This window comes from Parambassis ranga, chromosome 17 (genome assembly GCF_900634625.1).
Source record: "Parambassis ranga chromosome 17, fParRan2.1, whole genome shotgun sequence".
Classification (NCBI taxonomy): domain Eukaryota; kingdom Metazoa; phylum Chordata; class Actinopteri; family Ambassidae; genus Parambassis; species Parambassis ranga.
In genome coordinates this window covers 20121169-20142717 of record NC_041037.1, presented here as the reverse complement: position 1 = coordinate 20142717, position 21549 = coordinate 20121169, and the positions used below count along the sequence as shown (strand labels likewise).

Genomic DNA, 21549 nt, shown 5'->3' with positions numbered 1-21549 from the left:
GAGCCAGTGTCACTGTGCATTTTAAGGAATGGTTGTTCCTGACAGGAGAGAGCAGTGTGATAACTGAAGCATCACAGTGTCTGTGATTAATGAGTAGGAGTGAATTCAGACTGGCCTTACAGAGAACAGGACATGGAGGATACAAACTGCACTGACTGCATAGAGAAGGTGTGCTGAATATAAGTGTGACAGAATAAGTGAGAAAGACGCTTCAGTAGTATAATGCAACTTAATGAGGTCAGTGTGAATTAAGAAGCAGAGCTGGCTCATGAGCTATGTAAGCCCAGTTAATCACCTCCTCTTTGTGCTTTCTCACAGATCTAACTTTCCCAGCAAGCCTCTCTGTGCTCAGCTGCTGAAGGAGCACTTGACATCAGCCACATAACTTTATAAGCACGAAAATGTTTCTTCTGTTTGGAGTGCTTTCTCGGTGGGATATCTGATTTTTGTTACATATGCTTGAACTCCTTCCAGTCTCTGTGTTTTGTACAGCTCCAGCTGTCTGTGAGTTTTTGCATGCATATTCAACCTGTGTGGAGATTCCTTGGCTGCAGTTTTGCATCACAACTGATAGGTATTTTTACTGTAATAGTATAATTTTAATCCAAACTAGATGTGCCTAAAAAACTGACAACCTGGGGCATAATTTAATATTTGCAGCATGCAGAAGAGAAGAGTCCATTGCACTGTTGTTTTCAGTTGGTAATTTTATTTGACTGATACAAAGACAAGTCCTTCGGGAAGAGTGATCAGTACAAAATGTGGCTGCACCCTACTTGTTCAGCATTAAACATTTCAGCGTCCGTCACCTGACCGTCTTTATGCTGCTGACGCCACATCCTGCTATGCTGCCTTTCCTCTTCTGTCCATCACACATATAGTGTATAGTGATGTCCAACCCCCTCTAAAAAATCAGCCCTTACACTTTCTCCACAACCTGACAAGCATTATTCACAGTTCCATGTGAGCATGCTCAGTAGGCTCAAGTGCAGCTTTTTTTAATTTCAATGTAATGCTGGACCCCTGCATTTTTAGTTAGTCATAGAGAGGTTGCTGCTAGTTAGGCTAGGTTGCCATTCATTGAGAGGGAACAATATAGACAGTGATAAAGCTAAATAAAGCAGACCATAAATATTTCATTTCAGATTTTGAAATTGCAGCTAAGATCTGTAGTTAGTAATAATGTTTTCAGATAACAAATTATCAACATAACAGTAAATTCAGAATACTTTCCTTTTCTGGAAAGGGAGTTGGATATCTGCCAGTGGCATCCTGCTTCTGCTTCACATTTGCAAACTCTATTCCAAGTATCAGTAGATGGGAAGGATTCTGCACATACAGCAGGGCACTGTACCCGAGGGGTAGGTTATCAGCTACAGTCCATCCCTAAGACAAACCTATAACAGGTCACTGAAGATGTTTACCTCACCACAGATTCATTGATAAAACCTTTTGCTTCTTAATGATGTCTCCATTATTCACAGGAGGTGGTGGCAGTGCAACTGACCTTGACCTGACATTGATACCATAGTCATGCAGGCTGGTTGAGCTGATGGCACTTAGCCAAACAGTACAGAGACCAGGAAGTGTAGCTGCCCACTTGTTCAAGGTCATGTTCATAGCAGTGAGACTCATACAAGTATAAGAACAAGAAAACAGTTCTGGCATAATTTGACATTGAATGAAATTAGCTTTGATTTTAGCTGCTATTTACGGGGTTGTGGTCAAATGTTAAAGCAATACTTTACACATAATCCAGTAGATGGTGTTTAATCTGGGTATTCATATCCCTTTACTTTTAATTTTCTAAAAAGGGGTTGTTAGTCTCTGTGGGAGGCTCTGACCACTGCCATGTCTGCAACAATACAGTCTGCTTCCAAACACGGAGGTGACCACGAGTGGAGCTGAGGCAGGCATGCAGTGGCAGAATCATTTGTGATTTAGCACCCACCTGTCACTCAGCACCCATAATTATGCATGGTTGTATTTAAGTTGTGATATAATTAAAACAAGTATGTTATTAGCCCCTGTATAGTTGTCACCAGGCTGTAAATGTTGGTGCTGTAAAGTTGGACATTTATCCATTCATGTATTTAACATCAGTGTCTATGTGGATTGACCTTCTTATGGAGCCAGTGTCTAGAGGCTGCAGGATGAATTGCAGTTTTTAAGACATCTGCATGGGCTTCTTTTCTCAGCCCATGTCGTGTCTTCGTTAAGACAATAAAACAGGCAAGTAGTTTCTCCATACATTATGTGTCAGTCAAAGAAGCTAATCTCTAAGAGCAAGAGGCGAAAGATCCCTCTTTTAAAACTACCAGTGAAGCGATAGCATTCTGCTGATGCATCAAAAAGCAGGTGATGTGTTGCCCTGACCCTGTCCAAAAGCAACCAGAATATTCTGCTGAAACACTTGAATTGCGACAGGCCTGCTCTGAATAGAGACAAGCAGGGGAGAGGAGACTCATCACTGTGGAAGGCTGATTCCACATTGGCAGGAAAGAGGAAATGCTTTTCCTCCCAATATAAGTATTATCTTCACATTTCATGTTTGGCTCTAAGGCATCATCACAGCCAACACTTGAAGTGCATTCTGCACATTTCTGCAAATGTACTCCAGGGACAGAGATGGAAGAGCTGGGGACAGTTACTGTGGCAACAATTAATAATCTGCGCTAACATTTACCTCAACTTTTGTTTTTAAGTTAAAGTGCAGAGATTTACATTTCTATGAATATTAGATTAAAGATTATGGTGGCTCATGGAAAGATTTGCAAGCCCTCATCCATATTATTTTATTATATTTCTATTTCAGAGTAGCTAAAGGTCCTATTCATCCTTTCAGGGCCAAACACTTAAATGGGGAGTCTACATTTCTCAACTGCATTGTGTGTAATATTAGTTAAATCATGTAATTAGTTGGAGCAATTTATTTAAGTAGGACAAGATGTTTGTGCACAGGTGGTTTGAGTGGTGTGAAATGATCGACCTCTCTCACATTCTGGTGAGGACAGACTAAACATTAACACCTGTACAGTGTAAGGTTCTTATATGCACTCTAAATGCTCAATGTATAAAGTTATACTTGATGATTGTTTTTTTGTTTTTGTTTGTGTTTTTTTTTTTTTTTTTGCACAGTTGCACTAGTTACATTTTTGCTATCAAGTACCGGTTGCATTTTGAAATGCCCCCTTCCTTTATTTAAAGGATGTCTCCTTTCCTCTTGTGTTTAAAGTCACTGATTTACGTAAGTATTTTCTAACTCTAACTCTAACTTTTTAAAAGTGGATTACAGTCCAGGGTTCAACCCAAAAAGGCTTGTGGAATGGTCTCTAACCTGGCCAGCATTTCCCACTCTCTCCAGTCAGTTCTACTTAATACAAAATGCACCAATCATAACTGTTTGCTTTGTGCAATTACTTGCTGCTTAACGAACTAATTTTAAAAGAATTAGAATGGCTGGCCAGGCTATACGTTCTCATTAAGTGCTTACAAAAATTAAATTGTGTAGCAAACATAAAGGCTATCATTAGTGCAGGGAAGAAAATGCTTAAGGAATAATAAATAACCATACTATACTGAACAGATCATAAACAAGGTGTGAAGCAGGTAAAAAGCCCTCAGGGAAAAATTAGTATGGGCTGCATTTTAAGATTTCATGGGCAGTTTATTGACGATGTAGGCAAAGTTGGAATAGGGAGAGTCTCATTTAAAAATGTTGCTCTGCACTCTGTCACCATCACCCTGCAACTGGTAAAACTGGCACTATAACTCATGTGACATTAAAATAGCACTAGCCTTCAGCTATAGTTTGCCTTTCTAATAAGAACATTTTAGCTCCAGGTCAAGGTGTGTGATTCCTCTAAAACATTTGTTCTCAGTTGTTTATGTAAAGAATTGATATTTGTGTGTGTGTGTGAGAGAGTTTAGGCTTTGTGTGTGCTTTGCTGCATTCTGTGGTCCCGTCCTTTTTGCCAGCTGTCTCCTGCTCAGCAGAGCATAGATAGTTACACATGTGGTATCAGCACCTAGCTGCATAGCTTGGTTTATTCCTTCCCTTGGGCTGTATTTGATTTATGAAACAAGCATGCATAAATGTCATTTCATGTCTATATTTAGATTTTTTGGAGCCACCGGCTAAATACAAAGCGTAGCTAAACATACACAAAAATATGGATACAATGCTATGTATCATGCATAGCCACATGAAAAAAGGACACCAGTTAAAAAGCAATTGAAGTCTTAAGTTTTTTCACTTATTCCCTTCTAAATGTGGATTAAACTCAATCTGTACTCCTTAATCTGTATGGAATTTGATTTTTTTTAACATGAATAAAATCCTTTTTATTAAAACAAGAAATACACAAGAAATTGGGGCATGTGTTCTACTCATCTAAGAGGAATACCTAATGTGGACTGACTTCGGTGTTGGATTTTGTTCTTTCATATTCACTTCTACTTCTCCAGACAGAGACGTATAAAAACCATTGGTCATAGTTTGAGGTAGCTAGGCAGCAGATGAGCAATGTGTACACATTCAAGACAGGTTTGTGCAAAGACTTAAGGACCAGAATAGTGCCTCATACAATATATAGTGGTGGTAGAAGCACAGTCCTGAACACACCTCAAGGTCTTTGTCAGTAGATGTTACTCAGCTGTCACCAAGCTTCTGTGTGTTCATAGATGGACCCGGCAGAAATGCTAATACTTTAACTTCCACAGGGTCCTAGTGCTCAGTGCCTGTTTTCATGGTGTCACTTCAGTTCCTTGACTGTAGGGAAAAAACAATAAAGATCTCTGTACAAAACATTGCTGCTGCATCCTTTTCTAACATCAAGCAGTCCTTTACCTTTACCTGTTTTTATGAGACGGAGTTAAAATGCCTTTTACAATGTCTGTCTTTCTGAAAAAGAACCTACACAAGACAGGCAATAATCAGTGCCATAGGATGACTGTGAGACATAACAAGCACATGTTAGCAAGAGGGTGGTGTGGAACAGCAGTATGTGGAGTTGCCATGTAAAAATATATGTCTACAAATACTAACAAAGGTGAACAAATGACTTTATTATTCATCAGATCTATCCACTCGTCAACATTTTCTTGGTGGAAACTTGTGCGTGTGTGTGAAAAGATGTGCACAGGTGTGCACATGAGTTCTGTTTTCCCATCTTTTGACTAAAATCCAGCTTTACACACCTCCTATTCATTCTTACATCCTAACGTTCTGCCAAGCAGACGCCTGTCAGAGAACTCTCATAAGAGCTTCTCTGTCACTTCAGTGTTGATATTATATCTAAGAACAGTAGCTGCCTGGTCACTGATACATCAGCTTTAAGGTCAGCTAGTCAAATTTTAGCAAATCATTCTATCAATCATTAATTCTCTTGTTTCTTCTCTTTGTAGTTTCATCCTGCATCACCACCTACAAGAAAACCCCTCCACCAGTTCCACCGCGAACCTCCACCTGCTCCACAGCCTCCAAGCCATACATCTCCATCACAGCCCAGAGCAGTACAGAGTCTGCACAGGTACTTTGCCCTGTTCACTATATATCTGTACTGCATTAACTTCACGCTGTTGCACTATGGTATTTGAAAAGCCTATACTTATTCACCTTTCCCTTTTTTGGAAAGGTAGAGATGAGATGCTTTGTGAGAATACTGCTTAGATTCACACTTTATCTTTCTTTATCAACCTACCAGGATGCATACATGGAAGAGGAAGGACCCAGAGGTGATATGACCATCCAATCAGGGCTCAGCAACTCAACAGAAAGCATTGACAGCATGAAAGCCTTGACAGCTGCCATAGAAGCTGCTAATGCTCAGGTTAGTCAGTTAGCATCTCCTCTCTGTTTGTGAACATACCATTTGTATGACAGATGTTTTCTCTGTATAGGTTCATGGACCAGCCAGTCAACATGTCAGTAACAGCACCATGACAGTCAGCACCCCCCCTCACCCTGTTCTGTGCAGAGGGCCCATTGTTGGAGAACACCAAGATGATTACAGGAAAGAAGCACTCAGGAAAGGCAAATGTCTCTCAATAGGCATTCAGGTAATCATGAGGCAACAGTTACTAACTGTTTGTTTATTTCTACTCAACCAACAGATAATGGTTATCTCATTGAATTCAATTAGCTGTCCAAGTAAAAAAAAAAAACTTGAAAAGCATCTGTCTAACAAACTAATGTATAATCAGAATTTCTCTTGTTAACTTAAAGTTCTTCTAAATTGTTGTTCTAAACCATGCCATGGTAAGAAAAGTCCCTACGGTTCAGTGCAGTTACCATGGTAGCTGATACACCGGAGGTACATGAGGTACAAGTCAGGGACACAATGGAGTTTCCACTTTTTATGAAAAAAGAAAAAGTGAAATATCACATGGTATCATACTCTATATTGAACTCAGGTGCGTCCATTTCTCCTGATCATCCTTCAGATGGTTCTACACCTTCATCTGAGTCCAGCTGTGTTTGATGATACTGATTGGACTTGATTAAAGAAAGCCACACACCTGTCTGTATAAGACCTTACAGCTCACAGTGCATGTTAGAGCACATGAGGATCATGAGGTCAAAGGTCAAACTGACTGAAGAGCTCAGAGACAGAATTGTGGAAAGGCACAGATCTGACCAAGGTTACAAAAACATTCTGCTGCACTTAATGTTCCTAAGAGCACATTGGTCTCCATAATCCTTAAATGGAAGACGTTTGGGACAACCAGAACCCTTCTATGATCTCAAGTTGACTAACTTGGCATGGCTGCTTTGACCTAGGGCCGGACGGTATACCAGTTCTTACCGAAAACCGGTGTTTTGTTTGCGCTATGATATGAATTTTTCATACTGGCAACACCAGTTTAAATGGCCTAAAATGTCCGGAACTCAGCGCGGCGGTACACACGGCTCTCCCACTGTGTGTGACACTGCATGCGCTGCAGTGAGAGCCGTACGAGCAGTTCTACACACTTGTTTCTCATGAAGTATAAAAAAAGTCTGGTCCAAACGGAGCTTGTTCTTATTTCTGCCACCTCAGGAACACAAACAGATTTCTCTGTCCTCGTGGAGTATTTAACAAGCTTATGTCACTCCGCCTCCTTCATCTAGTCTGCGTTCACTCAAAGCCACGAGTGAAGCTGCATATACCGTAACTTTACCCACCCCTCACCCCACACACACACATCATTTGTAATTATTTTTAAAACAATAAAAATGATTGTTTATTAATCGTAATTGAGGAAATAAGCCTCAGTAATCACGATGCTACTGGATATTAAATAATAACCCACAGCCCTACTGTATTACATGTTATACTAATGTAGATTTTTTTTGTACAATTCTCATGACTGTGGAATAGATTAATAATTCTTCTCACAATCAATGCAGTTAACACGTCATGCATGAGGAGGAAAAATACCGCCAAATACCGGAACCCGTTATAATAATAATATAAAAATACCCTGATATAGAATTTTGGTCATACCACCCAGCCCTACTTTGACCACAGTTATAACTTGCATGCTGGCATGCATGCATATACTCATTCTTAAGCAGCCATTGCTAATATTTTAAATGTAATTGCTGTGTTTGTTTGTTCGTTACTTTCACATAAACAGCACAACATCTAAAATCCAACAGCTGCAGTTAAAAACTGCCTTTTGTTCCCACTTGTTTATCCAACCTTGAGATCACAAGGACATTGCTGCACCTCATCAGAACAACTTGCTATTTGCTGTAAAAAATGTACCAAATTTGACTTCACACACCACTTTTTACATTATGTGAACCATATTGGATGAACTTTTGTTGATTCACCCAGTCTACACACACAGAGAGAGAGAGCGCTTCAGAGACTCCTTGCTTAATGAATAGAGTTGTAGTAATAAAGAGTATGATGATCTCGTAGGTGGATGGACCAGAGGAGATTCCGGATCCGGAGGACCCATCCAAGTTCACCTCTGTAGGTGTGCAGGTGGAGGATGACAGAGGGTGAGCCACACATTCTTCTTAACATGCTTCATGTGGTGCCTCTTTCTTCAGAATGTGATAAAAAGTCCATTTGGAAGTCTCACTGATTCACATCCAGTTCCTGTCTGATTATATTTTTGTGGTCACAAACAAACACCAACATACTCACGTTCAAGGTCGACCTCTACAAAAACTCCAAACACATAACATGCCTTGCAAAATATAAAAGCAGTAAGCAGTTCAATTTAGTGACTTATGCAGCAAAGAAAGGCTCTAGTCCTGTTCTAATATAAATTAATCAGTGTATACAGCTTATTTCTAAGTGCCCAAATTTTATAGCAATAGCAAAAGTATGGTTCCTCAAGCCATAGATACTATGTACTGTGTTTTTGCATTGTCACAGGCTTTACAAACACTCTTCTCTTCAAACTAAACTGTTGGTCACACATTGTGCATAGAACTATTGAATAATTGAATGATTGCCACCTGGAGGTATTATCAGGTGCCCAACCAGGTTATGCTTACAGACTAAGTAACCACAGTAACTGGTCAGTTAGGTCTCTGAAATAGGCTTGATTTACCCCTTTTTTAAGTTTGAGTTTCCTGCCTTTCTGAAACAGAAAACTTTCCTTCATTTCAGGTTCAACATACCCGAACTTACCACTGAACCTGCTCTTTGAAACGGGCCCTTGGTGTTTAGATTTAATGATGTTTAGTGATTGTTTGTCTCCCTCTGGTGGTCAGGTATCGTCGCTTCCAGCGGTCTAACAGTGTGACAGCAGCTGTACAGGTAAGCTGAGCCATTGTCACACAGCTCCCTGTGAGTGTGTCTCCAACTAGTTTTTGAGGTGGATTTGGATCCCAGATCTTTAAGAATATTTTTAATATGACCTATAGCTCATGAAAAGCATAAACTCATCTATATGAATGAAAAACATGTGGAATGGAACACCAAATGCTTGTATATGAAAGTTATTGAGAAGTAGTCATTATTCCATGCAGGCAGATCTTGACATGCCAGACCTACTGGACACGCCTCTAGACTCTCCAGAGACTGACATGGAAGTCCTGTCATCTGGTGCCATTTCTCGACAATATTCCCGCGATGCCGCCACCTCCACTGTCAGCATCCAGGGCTCAGGGAACCACTACCATGCCTGTGCCTCAGACGAATACGAAGATGTGGGCTTTGACCCATCCATCCTCCCTCCTCCAGACCCCTGGATAGACAGTGTAATGGACGACCCACTCGATGTCAACTTTAACAGCTCTGCTATTCTGGAGGTAGGTGTGTGTGTGTGTGTGTGTGTGTGTGTGTAATTTCAGGCCAAGAACTTACAACACAATTCAAAACAATTTTTCTTAAACTTAAGAATAACGTTCCTATGTATAAAAAATTAAATACAAAGTTGAGTTGCATTTGTGTTATGTAACATAACAGTACGGTTTGTTTCTTTTAAGACGTGAATCCCCAGTATAAATGTGTGAAATTCTGAATATTTGAACGGCAGGTGGTGCAGCGATCAGTGTGTCAAAGAGACGGACGCTGGTTTCTGAAGCTGCTACAGGCCGAGACTGATCGCATGGAGGGCTGGTGTCGACAGATGGAGCTCGACCAGCAGGAAAATGACCTGCCTGAAGACAGTACGTCTGTGTGTGTGTTTGTGTGTGTGTGTCACTATGCAGAATATCATCTTTACAAGGTAAACTGGTGTCCTGTGTCTGGTTTTGGATCCTTCGATTGGGATATTTATGTTACACATTGTACACTATGTACTTACATGTGTTGTGTTTAAGTTTTACAGGATAGCACAGAAGTATAGTAGTGCTTTGTAAAATAAAACACACAGCAGAGATAACATACCATCCATACCATTGTCAGTAAGTGATTATATTCATGAAGTTGTGATAATAAAGAAAAATTGACATGAAGTAAGCACAACATAACAACCTGATCCACATTGTATTTTACATCTTATCCTCATGAAGTATTTTTCTCTTGGCCTCTGGTAAATGACACATTGTTTAGGTTGTGTATGACATCTTGTACTGGTCCACATACACAGAGGGCTGGGCTTCAGAGTGCAGCTTCAGGAGCCTCAGCAGTGTTTATTGGGGCAGAATCAATGCCTAGATAAACGATTTTGTCAAGTGACTCGCAGTTCAGAAGGCTTAAGCAATGCATCTGGACTTGTAGAGTTTTCTGAAGATGTTTTTTTGAAGATGTTTTTTTTTCAAGAAAACTCTACAGATGCCTTGATTCAAGCTTCTGAATGAAAATGACCTGGATGACTGGTCTTTATCAGCATAACATTTAGACGTTAGATACATTTAGATTTTTCTAAAGAACAGATAGGTGTGCTGTAGCTATGTCTGTCTCTAATCTGTGTGTCTCTGCTCAAAGTCCTTGGGAAAATGAGGAGTGCGGTAGGAAGCGCTCAGCTGCTGATGTCCCAGAAGTTTCAGCAGTTCAGGGAGCTGTGTGAGGAGAATCTGGTGAGTCTGAAACACCATGTGCCTTTAAATAATACATTTTACAAATGTATCAAACATATTCTTTTTGGTGTCCTTTATCTACATCAGTGTATTAGTGGTGATTGTTACAAAAAAGATTGATCTATAAGTTTTCAAGAAAAAGAACTTCATTCTTCCCCCAATTCTGCAAGGTGAAGGTGAAACCCAGCAGCCGCTAACTGGATATTACTGCTGCAGGATGTGCGTGGGTTTTCTCTGGCTTCTCCTACAGACCAAAGACATGTTAGGTTAAGTGTTGACACTAATTTGGCTTTAGGTGTGAGTGTGGTTGTCTGCCACTGTGTGTTAGCAGTGCAGTAGACTGGCATCCTGTCCGGGGTGTACCTTGCCTCTTGCCCGCTGAAAACTGGCATTAACCCCATGGCCCTGTAAAGGATATAGCGAATGGATACGCCAGTCGATATTATACTAACCAATGGGATTTTTGTCAGTCGGACTCAGTATATCTGCATCAACATCTGTTCTCTTGTTATGTTCCACACTTTTGCACTTCCACAAATGTGTGAATTATAATTTAAATTTATGACTTAAATCTAAGAAAAAAATAATATTTTTTTCTGGTAATATGACCCACCACATCCTCTTTTATTGTTGTGTGTGTTTATTTTTTTACATAAGACTCTAAAATGGACTTGTATTTATCTATATTAGCTCATTTTATAAAAATGTAACCATATAACCATTACAGAAATACAATTTCAATATGTTAAATTGGTAACTATTGGATTAGGATTACTGTCTGCAATGATAACTTGTAAACCATGATGAACTCATTTTGACTGAATGATTAGAAAAAATATATTATAATATGTAAATAGTAAATAATGCCATGTCTATAAAATAACAATGAGCAGTTGAACTTTGACAGTCTCAGAAGGACTCATGTCATTTCCACCAGTGGTGATTTTAAATAATGACTGAAAAACGTACATCGTATATAGAGGTTTATATAGTCATTTTGTATTGTTCCATTACCTTTTCTTTCTATATTTTTATAAAACACAGTCTCAATGATAGCCTATCTAAATCTTGCTGCTCCTCCCCACAACTGTTTCTTCTCCTTTGCTCCTGTCACAGAACCCCAATGCTCACCCTCGTCCTGTGGCCTCAGACCTGGCAGGTTTCTGGGATATGCTCCAGCTGTCGATCGAAAACATAAGCCTCAAGTTTGATGAGCTTCACCAGCTCAGGGCCAACAACTGGAGACCCATGGAACCTCCTGACAGAAAGGTACTCAGCATAGACTGTAGGTACACACACATTTAGGCTTCAATAAGTCATCAGACCTACCTTACATCAGCCGGTAAGCTCTAAACCATTACCTCAAAAGCTGGGTTACTGTGCTAAAATAATCACTCTGTGGCCATTATGAATGTGACTCATTATATGAATGTCTCATTTGGAAACAAATGGCTTTTGTCCATGGTACACTTCTTTGCACTGTGAGGGTTATATGAGGTTGCTACAAGTATGGAAACATGCAGAACTTGATTTGAGTAATTTTCAGGTCTAGATAAAAAAACAAAGTATATAAATACATTTGTGTTTTTAGAGTCTATTATATAAAAACTTTAATCTGCAAGCATTCACAAAGCTCTGCTATACTAACATAATGTTAATCTAAGACTAATTATAATGGAGTCACTCCAGCCTGCACAAGAATAACTTGTTAGCACAGAAATGGTTAATGTGTAAAAATGGCTTTAACCATCTTCAACCAATTGCTGTACATGCACAACGTGTCCAGTTCCTCACGCTTGCTCAGGAATGGCAGTGTTGTGATGCTCAGTCTGTGTCAACACACTGATCGGCTTCTGCCTCAGCTCTATCGATAGGCTACTTAGTGATGTAGAATTTAAAGAATTTAAAGTTTGAATGTAAGTGAATATAAAATGTTTATTCAGAGATTGTTCTTCACTTTAAAACATTTAATGAGACATGCACTACATACCCCAAATACATGACCATGACAAAAGCCAAGACAGCCTTATTTTTTAGTTTGCAGGGTCACTCAGCTATTTTCTCATGGTGCAGTTTTGCATGGCGCTTGGGTCAGTCTATATGGTGATTCAGATTCTCTTGTTTGGTCTGCTCCGTTAGCAGTACCTGCTGTTTCTCTGCATCTTTGTGCTTACTAAATGTCTGCTGGCTTCCTCATTTGCTCTCAATGTCTTTTTCTTTCTTGTGCTTCTTTTGTGTTGACAGTGAAGGTGCTTGCAAACAGCCACGCATCATTCAGCATAACAGCAATGCCAACAACACCACAGGGCCTTGACCCTTCTGGGCCTCCGTGGATCCATCATGTCTGTCTTTCCATCCATCTGTCCATGCTTCCTTCTGCTGCCTGCAGCCTCCTCAGCATGTGTGGCTCTGTGTTTGTATGTTATACCTGCCAATGTCAAGATAGAAAGACAGAGTATGTGGCTAATATCACCACATATACCATTCACACAACATTTTACATTAGATAAAATCACACACACACACCAATAGCCAACATAAAACACCAATTAACAAGAAATTAGGAGGCAAATAGAGCTCAACAAATTGACAGACATCATGCAGGATCACAATATTACTACATGAAGTAATCTTCTGATCCGTCTCACAGCTCTAATCCAAGGTCAGAGAGCTGCAGCTGTAGCTTATACTGTTAAACAGGTAACTGTAGTAGAAAGGATAAAAAAATCAGTCAACATTTGTATCAAAACTTAGCTCTTAGAAAATAACACCAAAACGTCTTCAGATACTCTCTCTTACCTACAGCATTAACACTTTAGTGGTTTGTTCCCGCTTGGCAGATATGATTAAAATAAATGTTGGTGTGATCCGTTTTACCAGGTTTCAAGAGGGATCCGTGTATCAGACTATCTGGCATATCTGGTTAGTATTTTGTTTATCTAACAAGCACTGTAAATTGACACAGAAAAAAGAAACAAACCACAAAGGTGTACAGCTAAACAACAAATCATTTAAGGATCTTAGCAATTACACAATTCACTCTCTTGCATTAAGTACTGTTGCTGTTATTGGGTGGTTTTCCTGAAATAATGTCAGAAGAAAGCTGCTTCCATTTGGGTTATAGATATGTTGCTATAACAACCAATTCAGCAACCATGTTAAACCACTGACACAGTAATCCAGCTGAAACCACAATGCATAGAAGGCAGGCCCCAAGCTCCATGATAGCAGCTTTTCTCAGCTGCTGAATTCTGTTACAAAAATGTAAAGAGCTAAACCCTGCCACAAGATAGACACGCATATAAGTAAAATGACATATTATAAAACTAAAATATCTTGCATGCATGTAAAAGCCTTAGACACTTGACTGTAGTATGTAGTATGTGTCACTTTGTCTCCACACATATAGCCTCACATCTCACATTAAAGTAGGCTTAAAGTAGTGACAACTCACAATACAACTCACTTACAGACATGTACCCTAAAAAATTAACCAATGTTTTCTTCGTTTTACTGAGTATTGATTCTACAAACATGTAAATAAAGTGGAATCAGTTTGGGCAAAATGATGTAATATGCCCACGTGTAGTAGTAGGAGTGAGAGCTCCACATGTTATAGATATTTAGCGATGTGCATTTTACAATCTCTACAAACAACTTTTTCACTTTACTGCAGATTAGCTGTAGAAAACCCGCAGACCAGCCAAAATAAAGATGGCCGTCATAGGCACATATACACAGGCACAAATACAGGTCTGTTTCCTGAAATGTCCCCCTACCCCACCCCACCCCCACCCCTTACTGCCACCCTCTCCCTCCAGGAGAGGCGGCTCCCACCTCCAGTGCCAAAAAAGCCACCCAAGGGCCCCCACCACCACCCACCTCTGGCCAGAGACCGCTCACTGGAGAGCTCAGAGAAACATCGGCAGGAGGCCAGGAAGCGACTGATGGCTGCCAAGCGAGCGGCGTCCGTACGACAGAACTCAGCCACAGAGAGCGCTGACAGCATCGAAATCTACATCCCTGAGGCACAGACAAGGCTATGAGGACACTAACAGAGACGTGAACATGCAGTATACAAATACACACACTATGGAAAACAATAAAATGTAAGGTTGTCCACACTAAAGTATAGATGTTTAACCAAATATGAGCATATAATACAATATAGAATAGATCTTAGACTTGCAGTCTAAACATCACAAACCAATCACAAGTTCATTTAAACAGTAATGACCATGGAGACTTCACAGACATCTGAAGATGTTCTTACAATGGGTCATCATCTTTCTGATCCTCTGTTAGCTTCCTTCGTGGATCAGCACAGCCTAAAAATGAATCCTAAACTCAACCCCTACCAAGACACTTTATAGTGTTTACATCCCTTCAAAATTACATGCAGTTGAGTACTCTAAATACTTTAAATACTCTACCTTGCAGTGGGTAGCATCAGTTGACCATGACCTGTAAGAGCTGCTAAACCAGCACTTATCTTAGTGCTTATCGAATGTTTATTTCATAATGTTCAATTTAACTTCATCATATAAAGAATATGATATATACGACATTCAAATGAGTGAAGCCAGAGCACAGTGCAGCAGTAAACCACTAGATATCCATGTGTGTGTTAATGCCATAGACTGCATAGAAATATGGATGAATCTTCCATGACACACAGTTTCTGTGAAAGAGTTCTGATGTGTAAGATGCTCCAACTGTTGCCATGTTGGCCTAAACTCCTAGTTAATAAGAAGAGGTGAAGCGTGAATGTAGCAGAGAGAGGGATGGGCGCCCACAGCCCTACTGTCTTAATTAAGTCTCAATATAATTAAAATGAGTTACATGAAACAATAATGCCTTTGTGTTGAGTAGAATTCAGAGGACAGCAAATCTACAAGCTGTCTGACAGTTCAGGTTAGGGTTTAATTTTGTTAAGACTTTGCAAAATGATGTGTGACCACTTTTTTTCTGACTGCCTGCCTACATTAGCTCCACCTCTTTGACTGTATTTCAACTAACCAGGACCACATTAGGGCACAGATACTGCCAACATGATGGGGCCTCCTACACATGGCTCTGGTCACATCAGATTTGACTGTATATTCTTACAGTCTGGGACTTTCTGATTCTTACATTTAAAAACTTAAATGCATTACCTGACCATATGGTGAGATTATTAAAGATAAAAGTAAGGGGCTCCTCCCAGATGACTGGACTACAAGTGGGCCACCAAGGATCTGTTTTGTAAAAAATACATTCACAACCTTTTGCAATCAAACACAGTCACTTTTAGTAACTTCTATTTAGTGTTGCAACATTTGTGTGAATGTGAATTATGTAGTCAGAATGAATACTAAATATCAACAGTATTGGCAGCACTTCAACTAAAAGTTATGTTTCCACCTCTCCACCTGGAGCTGCACTACCACCACCGTTCTTAGTGGTCACTCAGTAAATGCAGCCTGTATCCTTCACTTTACACTGAATCTGTGCTGGTTACAGTTTACAGTATGCTAAAGGCTGTAGAAAGCACGCTATAGTTTATTTTATTTACTCTCTGTTTTGATCTAGCTTTATCATTTCTTTTTTCAGCCCTAGACTGTGTTTTTGTTTTCCGGGTTGTGAGTTGTAGCCAATACCGATCACTTGCTCGATGCTTCAGCTGTCATTGCATCCTATAGCATTGCCTTATCAATAGCTGTGCTATCTGCCTCTCACTGTACTTCAGTCTGTTTCTTCTCCTACACACTCATGATACCATCTAGTGTTACAAAGTGAGATTACACAAGGATAGGGCCGCAGCTGTTTAGCATTTTAGAAAATATCTCTGGAATGCAATACATAGACTATAATAATTTTGTTGGTAATATTTTATTTGAATTAAAAAGCTAAAACAAGGGGAACATGCTATTTACTTATTTATGAATTATTATATGTTACACTATGAATAACCACATTGAAGAGTAGGAAGAAACATCCAGAACTGCTTTAAGCACTTTAACTTCAGTTGCACACTGATGTAATGTCAGAGGTCCACGTAAATCTGTACAGCACTGCAGAACTGGTCAGCTCTTACAGGACATGGTTTGACAAACATGCGTACAGTACAAGTGATGGACAATCTTACACAAACACAAGAATAACTGTATTATATGAAAACACTCCATTCAGTAGTTTATGTTGACATTGATACTTCAATGCTTTCAGCTCTGGCAGACTGCTGTATTATAGAATGGGAGTCTCTTTTCCCACTGCAGAAGAGAATGCCATGATCACTGTTTATCTTTCATCCTCCGCTCCATCTCCACTTGACAATACATTAGTTCTTTATGGAACTTTGTGTAACTCTCAGCTAATATTTTCCTCCTCCAAGTGTGAGCCCTTTGAAAACGGGAGACATTTTAAAGAACATTTCTGTTGTTTTACAAACGTAGATGTATTTTTATAATTCTGGAGTCATATTTTTTTTCTTGTAGTCATTTTTACACACTGGTTTACCAGCTGTTATTAGGTCACTGCAAACAGGAGCTGTCAGACAGATTTTGAAATTTGTCACCTCACCTTTCTTATAGCATTTCAGCAATTCAAACAATGCCTAATAATGTTGTAAATGAACTGATATGGATGTTGTGCACAGGTCACACATTCTCTCCCCCTTACATCCCTTCTCCTTGTTGTATTTTACAAATTTATTTAGACTGAAGCAATATTTAGTGGGAATAATGACTTGTATGGAAGTGCTACGAGATAAAACACAAGACCTTGTCATTCATTATACCAAATGGAGTCCAAAGATGCAGTGTAGTCTTGTGTGGTTGTGTTTATCTTTTCCAATTTTTTTCTTTTGATAAATTATAGGCATACAAGCCTACATTCTATAGGTTTAAATCACTTTGAATCTGGTAGTAACACATGCACATGAAGATGTCTTTTGGCTCTTTACTTTAAGACAAAGGTTATTATTTCAGCATTTAGTAGGAATCAATTGACTGTCAAAAACTTCCTGGCATATTGGGGTCAAATGTAAAATAAATAAATAAATACTCACTTGGTAGTTAATACTCTGAGAAGAGAAAAATCCTTTCTATCTTAGATTAGGTCAACCTCATAATCTCATCTTGTTAGTGGGGGACGTACAACAATGTGTAACACATGCACATGACTAGCTCACACAGTGTGACCTTGCAAGCTGGTGTTAAGCACAAACCTTATTTCAGGCAAATGAGAAAGCATTCATCTTTTTCTCTATACATGTGTGTGTGTATATATATATATATATATATATATATATATATATATATAATTTATTCTCAGCAGGAGTGAAAGAAGGACAGCTTTTTAATCTATACTGCATCTTTGAACCATACAGTGAGTCATCACTGGCAATATGATGATGTCGGACATATTATTACCCGCTGCATACCCTGAAAGGCTCTCTGGGAGAAAGGCTTTCAGGAGAGACAAAGTGTGGGGGTTGTGGTAGATATGAGTGTGCAACTGGACTCTCTCCAAGAGATTCAGTGTTTACTTTTCATCTTCATATCTGTGTAATTATCTTTACTTCATTACACTGTGGTCAAGATGATGGTTTGTGTTAAAATGGACTCTTACATGATGATCAGAAAGCCTTTTTTCTGGGTACAAATAACAGCGTCTGCTAATGGGATCTGCCTTTTTGCTCCTATGTGCCAACATATTGATTTTAAGTAACAGCATGACTTTTTTTTGTCATACTCGCAAATCCAATGCAGGTTGTCAATTCCACATGTTGGAATGTTGGTAATGTGAGCTCTGTGTGTGCTAGCTGGAGTCAGACCTCCTTAAATTGTGGATGTTTTCGAAATACACATCTTTGTATTGGAGTTGCAGCCTTTGCTCCATAAAAAAAGCCATAATAAAATATTTGCACACACAGGTCAGTTCAGGATAATGAACAGTTCACATTAGAAACTGATGCTGGCCACATTTAAAGAAATACTATGAACAGCCAAACAAATCAAATTGAGCACTAAAACCTGCTACACTGACTTTTGCAAAAATGCCTTCTGTGAGCTTGAGTAACTGCTGGAACCATATACTGGTAAAAACAAATGAAGAGCACAGCAGATTCATCACATTCTGTGCTCTTACTATAGGACAACACTCTCTTCACAGAGGTGATTGAACACTCAGTACAGAACCTGATGACTGAATTAAAGTGCCATTAGAAGACATTCCAAATCCACCAGGGTTTCATAATCCACACCTGTTTCAACATTGACAAAGAAAACACGTTCGAGGCCAAGAGCCGCTTTATGTTCCTTATCTGTGCTAATAATGCCAATATATATTGTGAAGACCTCCTTTATAACTGCCATTCATTACTCCAGAGCAACAGCCTGGAAAGTAGGATTAGATGATGATGATGATGATGATGATGATGATGTGGTGTTGTTGATGAAAGTATTCTGTATTTATTTTCTTCTTTTGTGAAGATTAGTTGTGTGCGTGTGTGAGGAAGGGGTGTAATTTTGTACAGGATTACCTCTGTGTTTAAATGACAATGATAGTGACAATGACAGTGAGCCATATTCAATGTGAAATAACCTTTTTATCAAGAGGAAAGGGCCATGCAGTTTTTGAATGGGTACGTTTTGTATGTGCAACCATTTACTGGATCTTATGTGTTCTAGTAGCAAGCTTGGTGTCTGTCAGTATGGGAGGTAGTGTAGAGCAGGAACAACATGACACAGGAAGATACGCACAAGGTGAATATTTAGTCTTGTATTTAGACTTAAAATCTTAACTCTTACAGACATTATGACATTAGGTCACATTAGAGTGGAGACGCTGACCTCCAACTTTAAAACCATGGGTCCAGATTTACCAATAAGCTGCCACAATTAAACAAAAAATAAATAGCTGTAATAATAATAATTTAATTAAGAGAACTTGGTTAATGCACCAGCATCTGGTTTCCTTTTAGAGGACTTCCTATAGCATACAACCAGGATCAACTGCTCACAGTCACAGAACATAAGCAGGATACTGTGAGTACAAAATCTCTTAAAAAGGCTGTTAAAAGTATCCAACCTGCTGCTGTGACAGCAGTGGGAAACTGAAGGTAGCACTTCACATCAGTCTTTGACACAATCAATAGTGCTTATTCTTGTCCATGAGAGGTCACCAGACGACCTCCACAAAGTCCACAGAGGCAGAAGGTAGTGGTGGTCTCACATTCATGCTTTGTTCTCAGTTATAGTATATATATATATATATAAAAGAACTGATAACCAACTTCTACCTTAGCTTCATGTATATGGCCATGAGACCACCCTGCTAGAACACTGTGCTGGGGCAAAGCATTAGTAATTCTGGCTCATGGTATCAAAAGTGAGAGACACCAAATGGTAGGATCTGTGAAGAGTAGGACTGCCAATATAACTACAAATGTCATGTTTTAGATTTGTAACAAAATTAACATTTAACATTAAATTCCAATTTCAGTTATATTCAGAAACTGCACTTCATATAAATGAATATAAATTGCTTTAGAGATTTGAATATTTAATGAACATCCTGCAGTCATTTCTTTGTGTATGTGTGACAAAACCATTTTCATAATCTGCAAAGGAAGTTAAGTATATCAAATTTGTGTAAGATGTAGTTCTACATGATGTCCAATTGCTAAAGTATTATAAAAAGGGCAACTTTGCATATTTTATCATTTATATTATCATTTTATATGTCAACATCAAACTGCACTAGGACTTCTCAAATTTTGACAAGAACTGATGAATGCTATATGACAGGAGCTCGGATTCATGTTACTGGCTGTAATTATGTCTTTGTATAATATCGGCAGTCCAGGACATTCACAGATGACAACCTTGATGTAATGCTGCTAAAGGCCCCTCCAGTGGTGTGCTTGAGCTGGCTCTGTGTGCTTTTATTTTCCTCAGGAAAAGATGGGAAATGTAGTCTATAAAATCAGGGTCTCCCAGACATTAATGTTTGTATGAGTTTCATATGTATATATATATATCGCCATTTGAATGATGCAGTGTGAGTGAGTGAGGGAGTGAGTGTATGAGTGTGTGAAGTCTCTTTAAAGTGCTTCCTGAGTCCCTTGTTTTCTATGTTGGGCCTTTCCTCAGTACGGTCTAGTAGCCTCTTAGAGTCATTCTGTATATTAACTCTCCACTGGTACCTGCGACCGATCTCTTGTGTTTGTACAGACAATGATAAGGGTGTTTTATGAAGCATGCAGACACAATATTAGTACTTATGAATCTATATCTCAGTTTAAAAAGATGTATCTGGTTTATTTATGCTCTTATTTATTGATTTTATAAACTATGGGATTCTGTTGAAGTGGTCTGTCATGCTCTTTTAATCTTATGTTGTATTGTAAAGAAAAATAATTATATGTCCATCACTATTGATCAGCTCATAATAAAATTACTATCAAGTCTTCTTCAATGGTCGGTGTTTGTGCTCAGGATTGTCTCATGATCACATGGTTGCTGTTCAACACCCTACACATGTGAAGGGGCTTTTGGACACAGCTGCAGAAAGACATTCAACATGGTGGGGTCAAAAATACATCCCAGTGGGGTCAAGAATAAACTTCAAAATCCTTCTTCTAACCTACAAGGCTCTACATGGACTAGCTCCATTATATCTGCAGGACCTGATAGTACCGTACGTTCCTAATAGGACACTCAGATCTCTGAGTGCAGGTTTACTTGTAGTTCTTAGGATTCATAAAAGTAGAACGGGAGGACGAGCCTTTAGCTACCAGGCACCGCACAGCTATGCTGCTATAGACCTACACTGTCAGGGGACACAAACATGATCCACTGAGCAGTTTCCTGTCCCCTCAAATCCCCCTCTTACAATCTTACCTCTCCTCTATTCTCATTAGTCTGGTTCATACTAGTGATTTATGTCATAAACTGTGTTTGCGCTCTTCCTCGTAGCTCTGTGCCTCTCTCTCTCTCTCTCTTTGCAGGTCTCTCTGCCTCCAGACCTGCATGCTGACCTGCAGTCCGGCCCCTGAATATTCCAGTGCTCATTGACTATGCCAGTATCTGCTGCTC

The 21549-nt window shown here is 39.3% G+C and overlaps 1 protein-coding gene across 2 annotated transcripts in view; it reads left to right on the top strand.

The window, feature by feature from the left end:
- Positions 1 to 14514, top strand: part of LOC114449676 (disks large-associated protein 1-like) — a 30200-nt gene extending 15686 nt beyond the window's left edge. The window contains exons 5-15 of one of the 2 annotated variants that reach the window (XM_028427495.1): positions 5407 to 5531; positions 5706 to 5831; positions 5902 to 6060; positions 7911 to 7993; positions 8717 to 8762; positions 8975 to 9226; positions 9484 to 9616; positions 10377 to 10468; positions 11585 to 11737; positions 13374 to 13394; positions 14290 to 14514. In XM_028427495.1, coding sequence (XP_028283296.1) covers positions 5407 to 5531; positions 5706 to 5831; positions 5902 to 6060; positions 7911 to 7993; positions 8717 to 8762; positions 8975 to 9226; positions 9484 to 9616; positions 10377 to 10468; positions 11585 to 11737; positions 13374 to 13394; positions 14290 to 14514 — 1415 coding nt within the window. The remainder of the gene's footprint in view (positions 1 to 5406; positions 5532 to 5705; positions 5832 to 5901; positions 6061 to 7910; positions 7994 to 8716; positions 8763 to 8974; positions 9227 to 9483; positions 9617 to 10376; positions 10469 to 11584; positions 11738 to 13373; positions 13395 to 14289) is intronic. The other variant, XM_028427494.1, reaches the window with a different exon arrangement.
- Positions 14515 to 21549: the final 7035 nt, after the last annotated feature.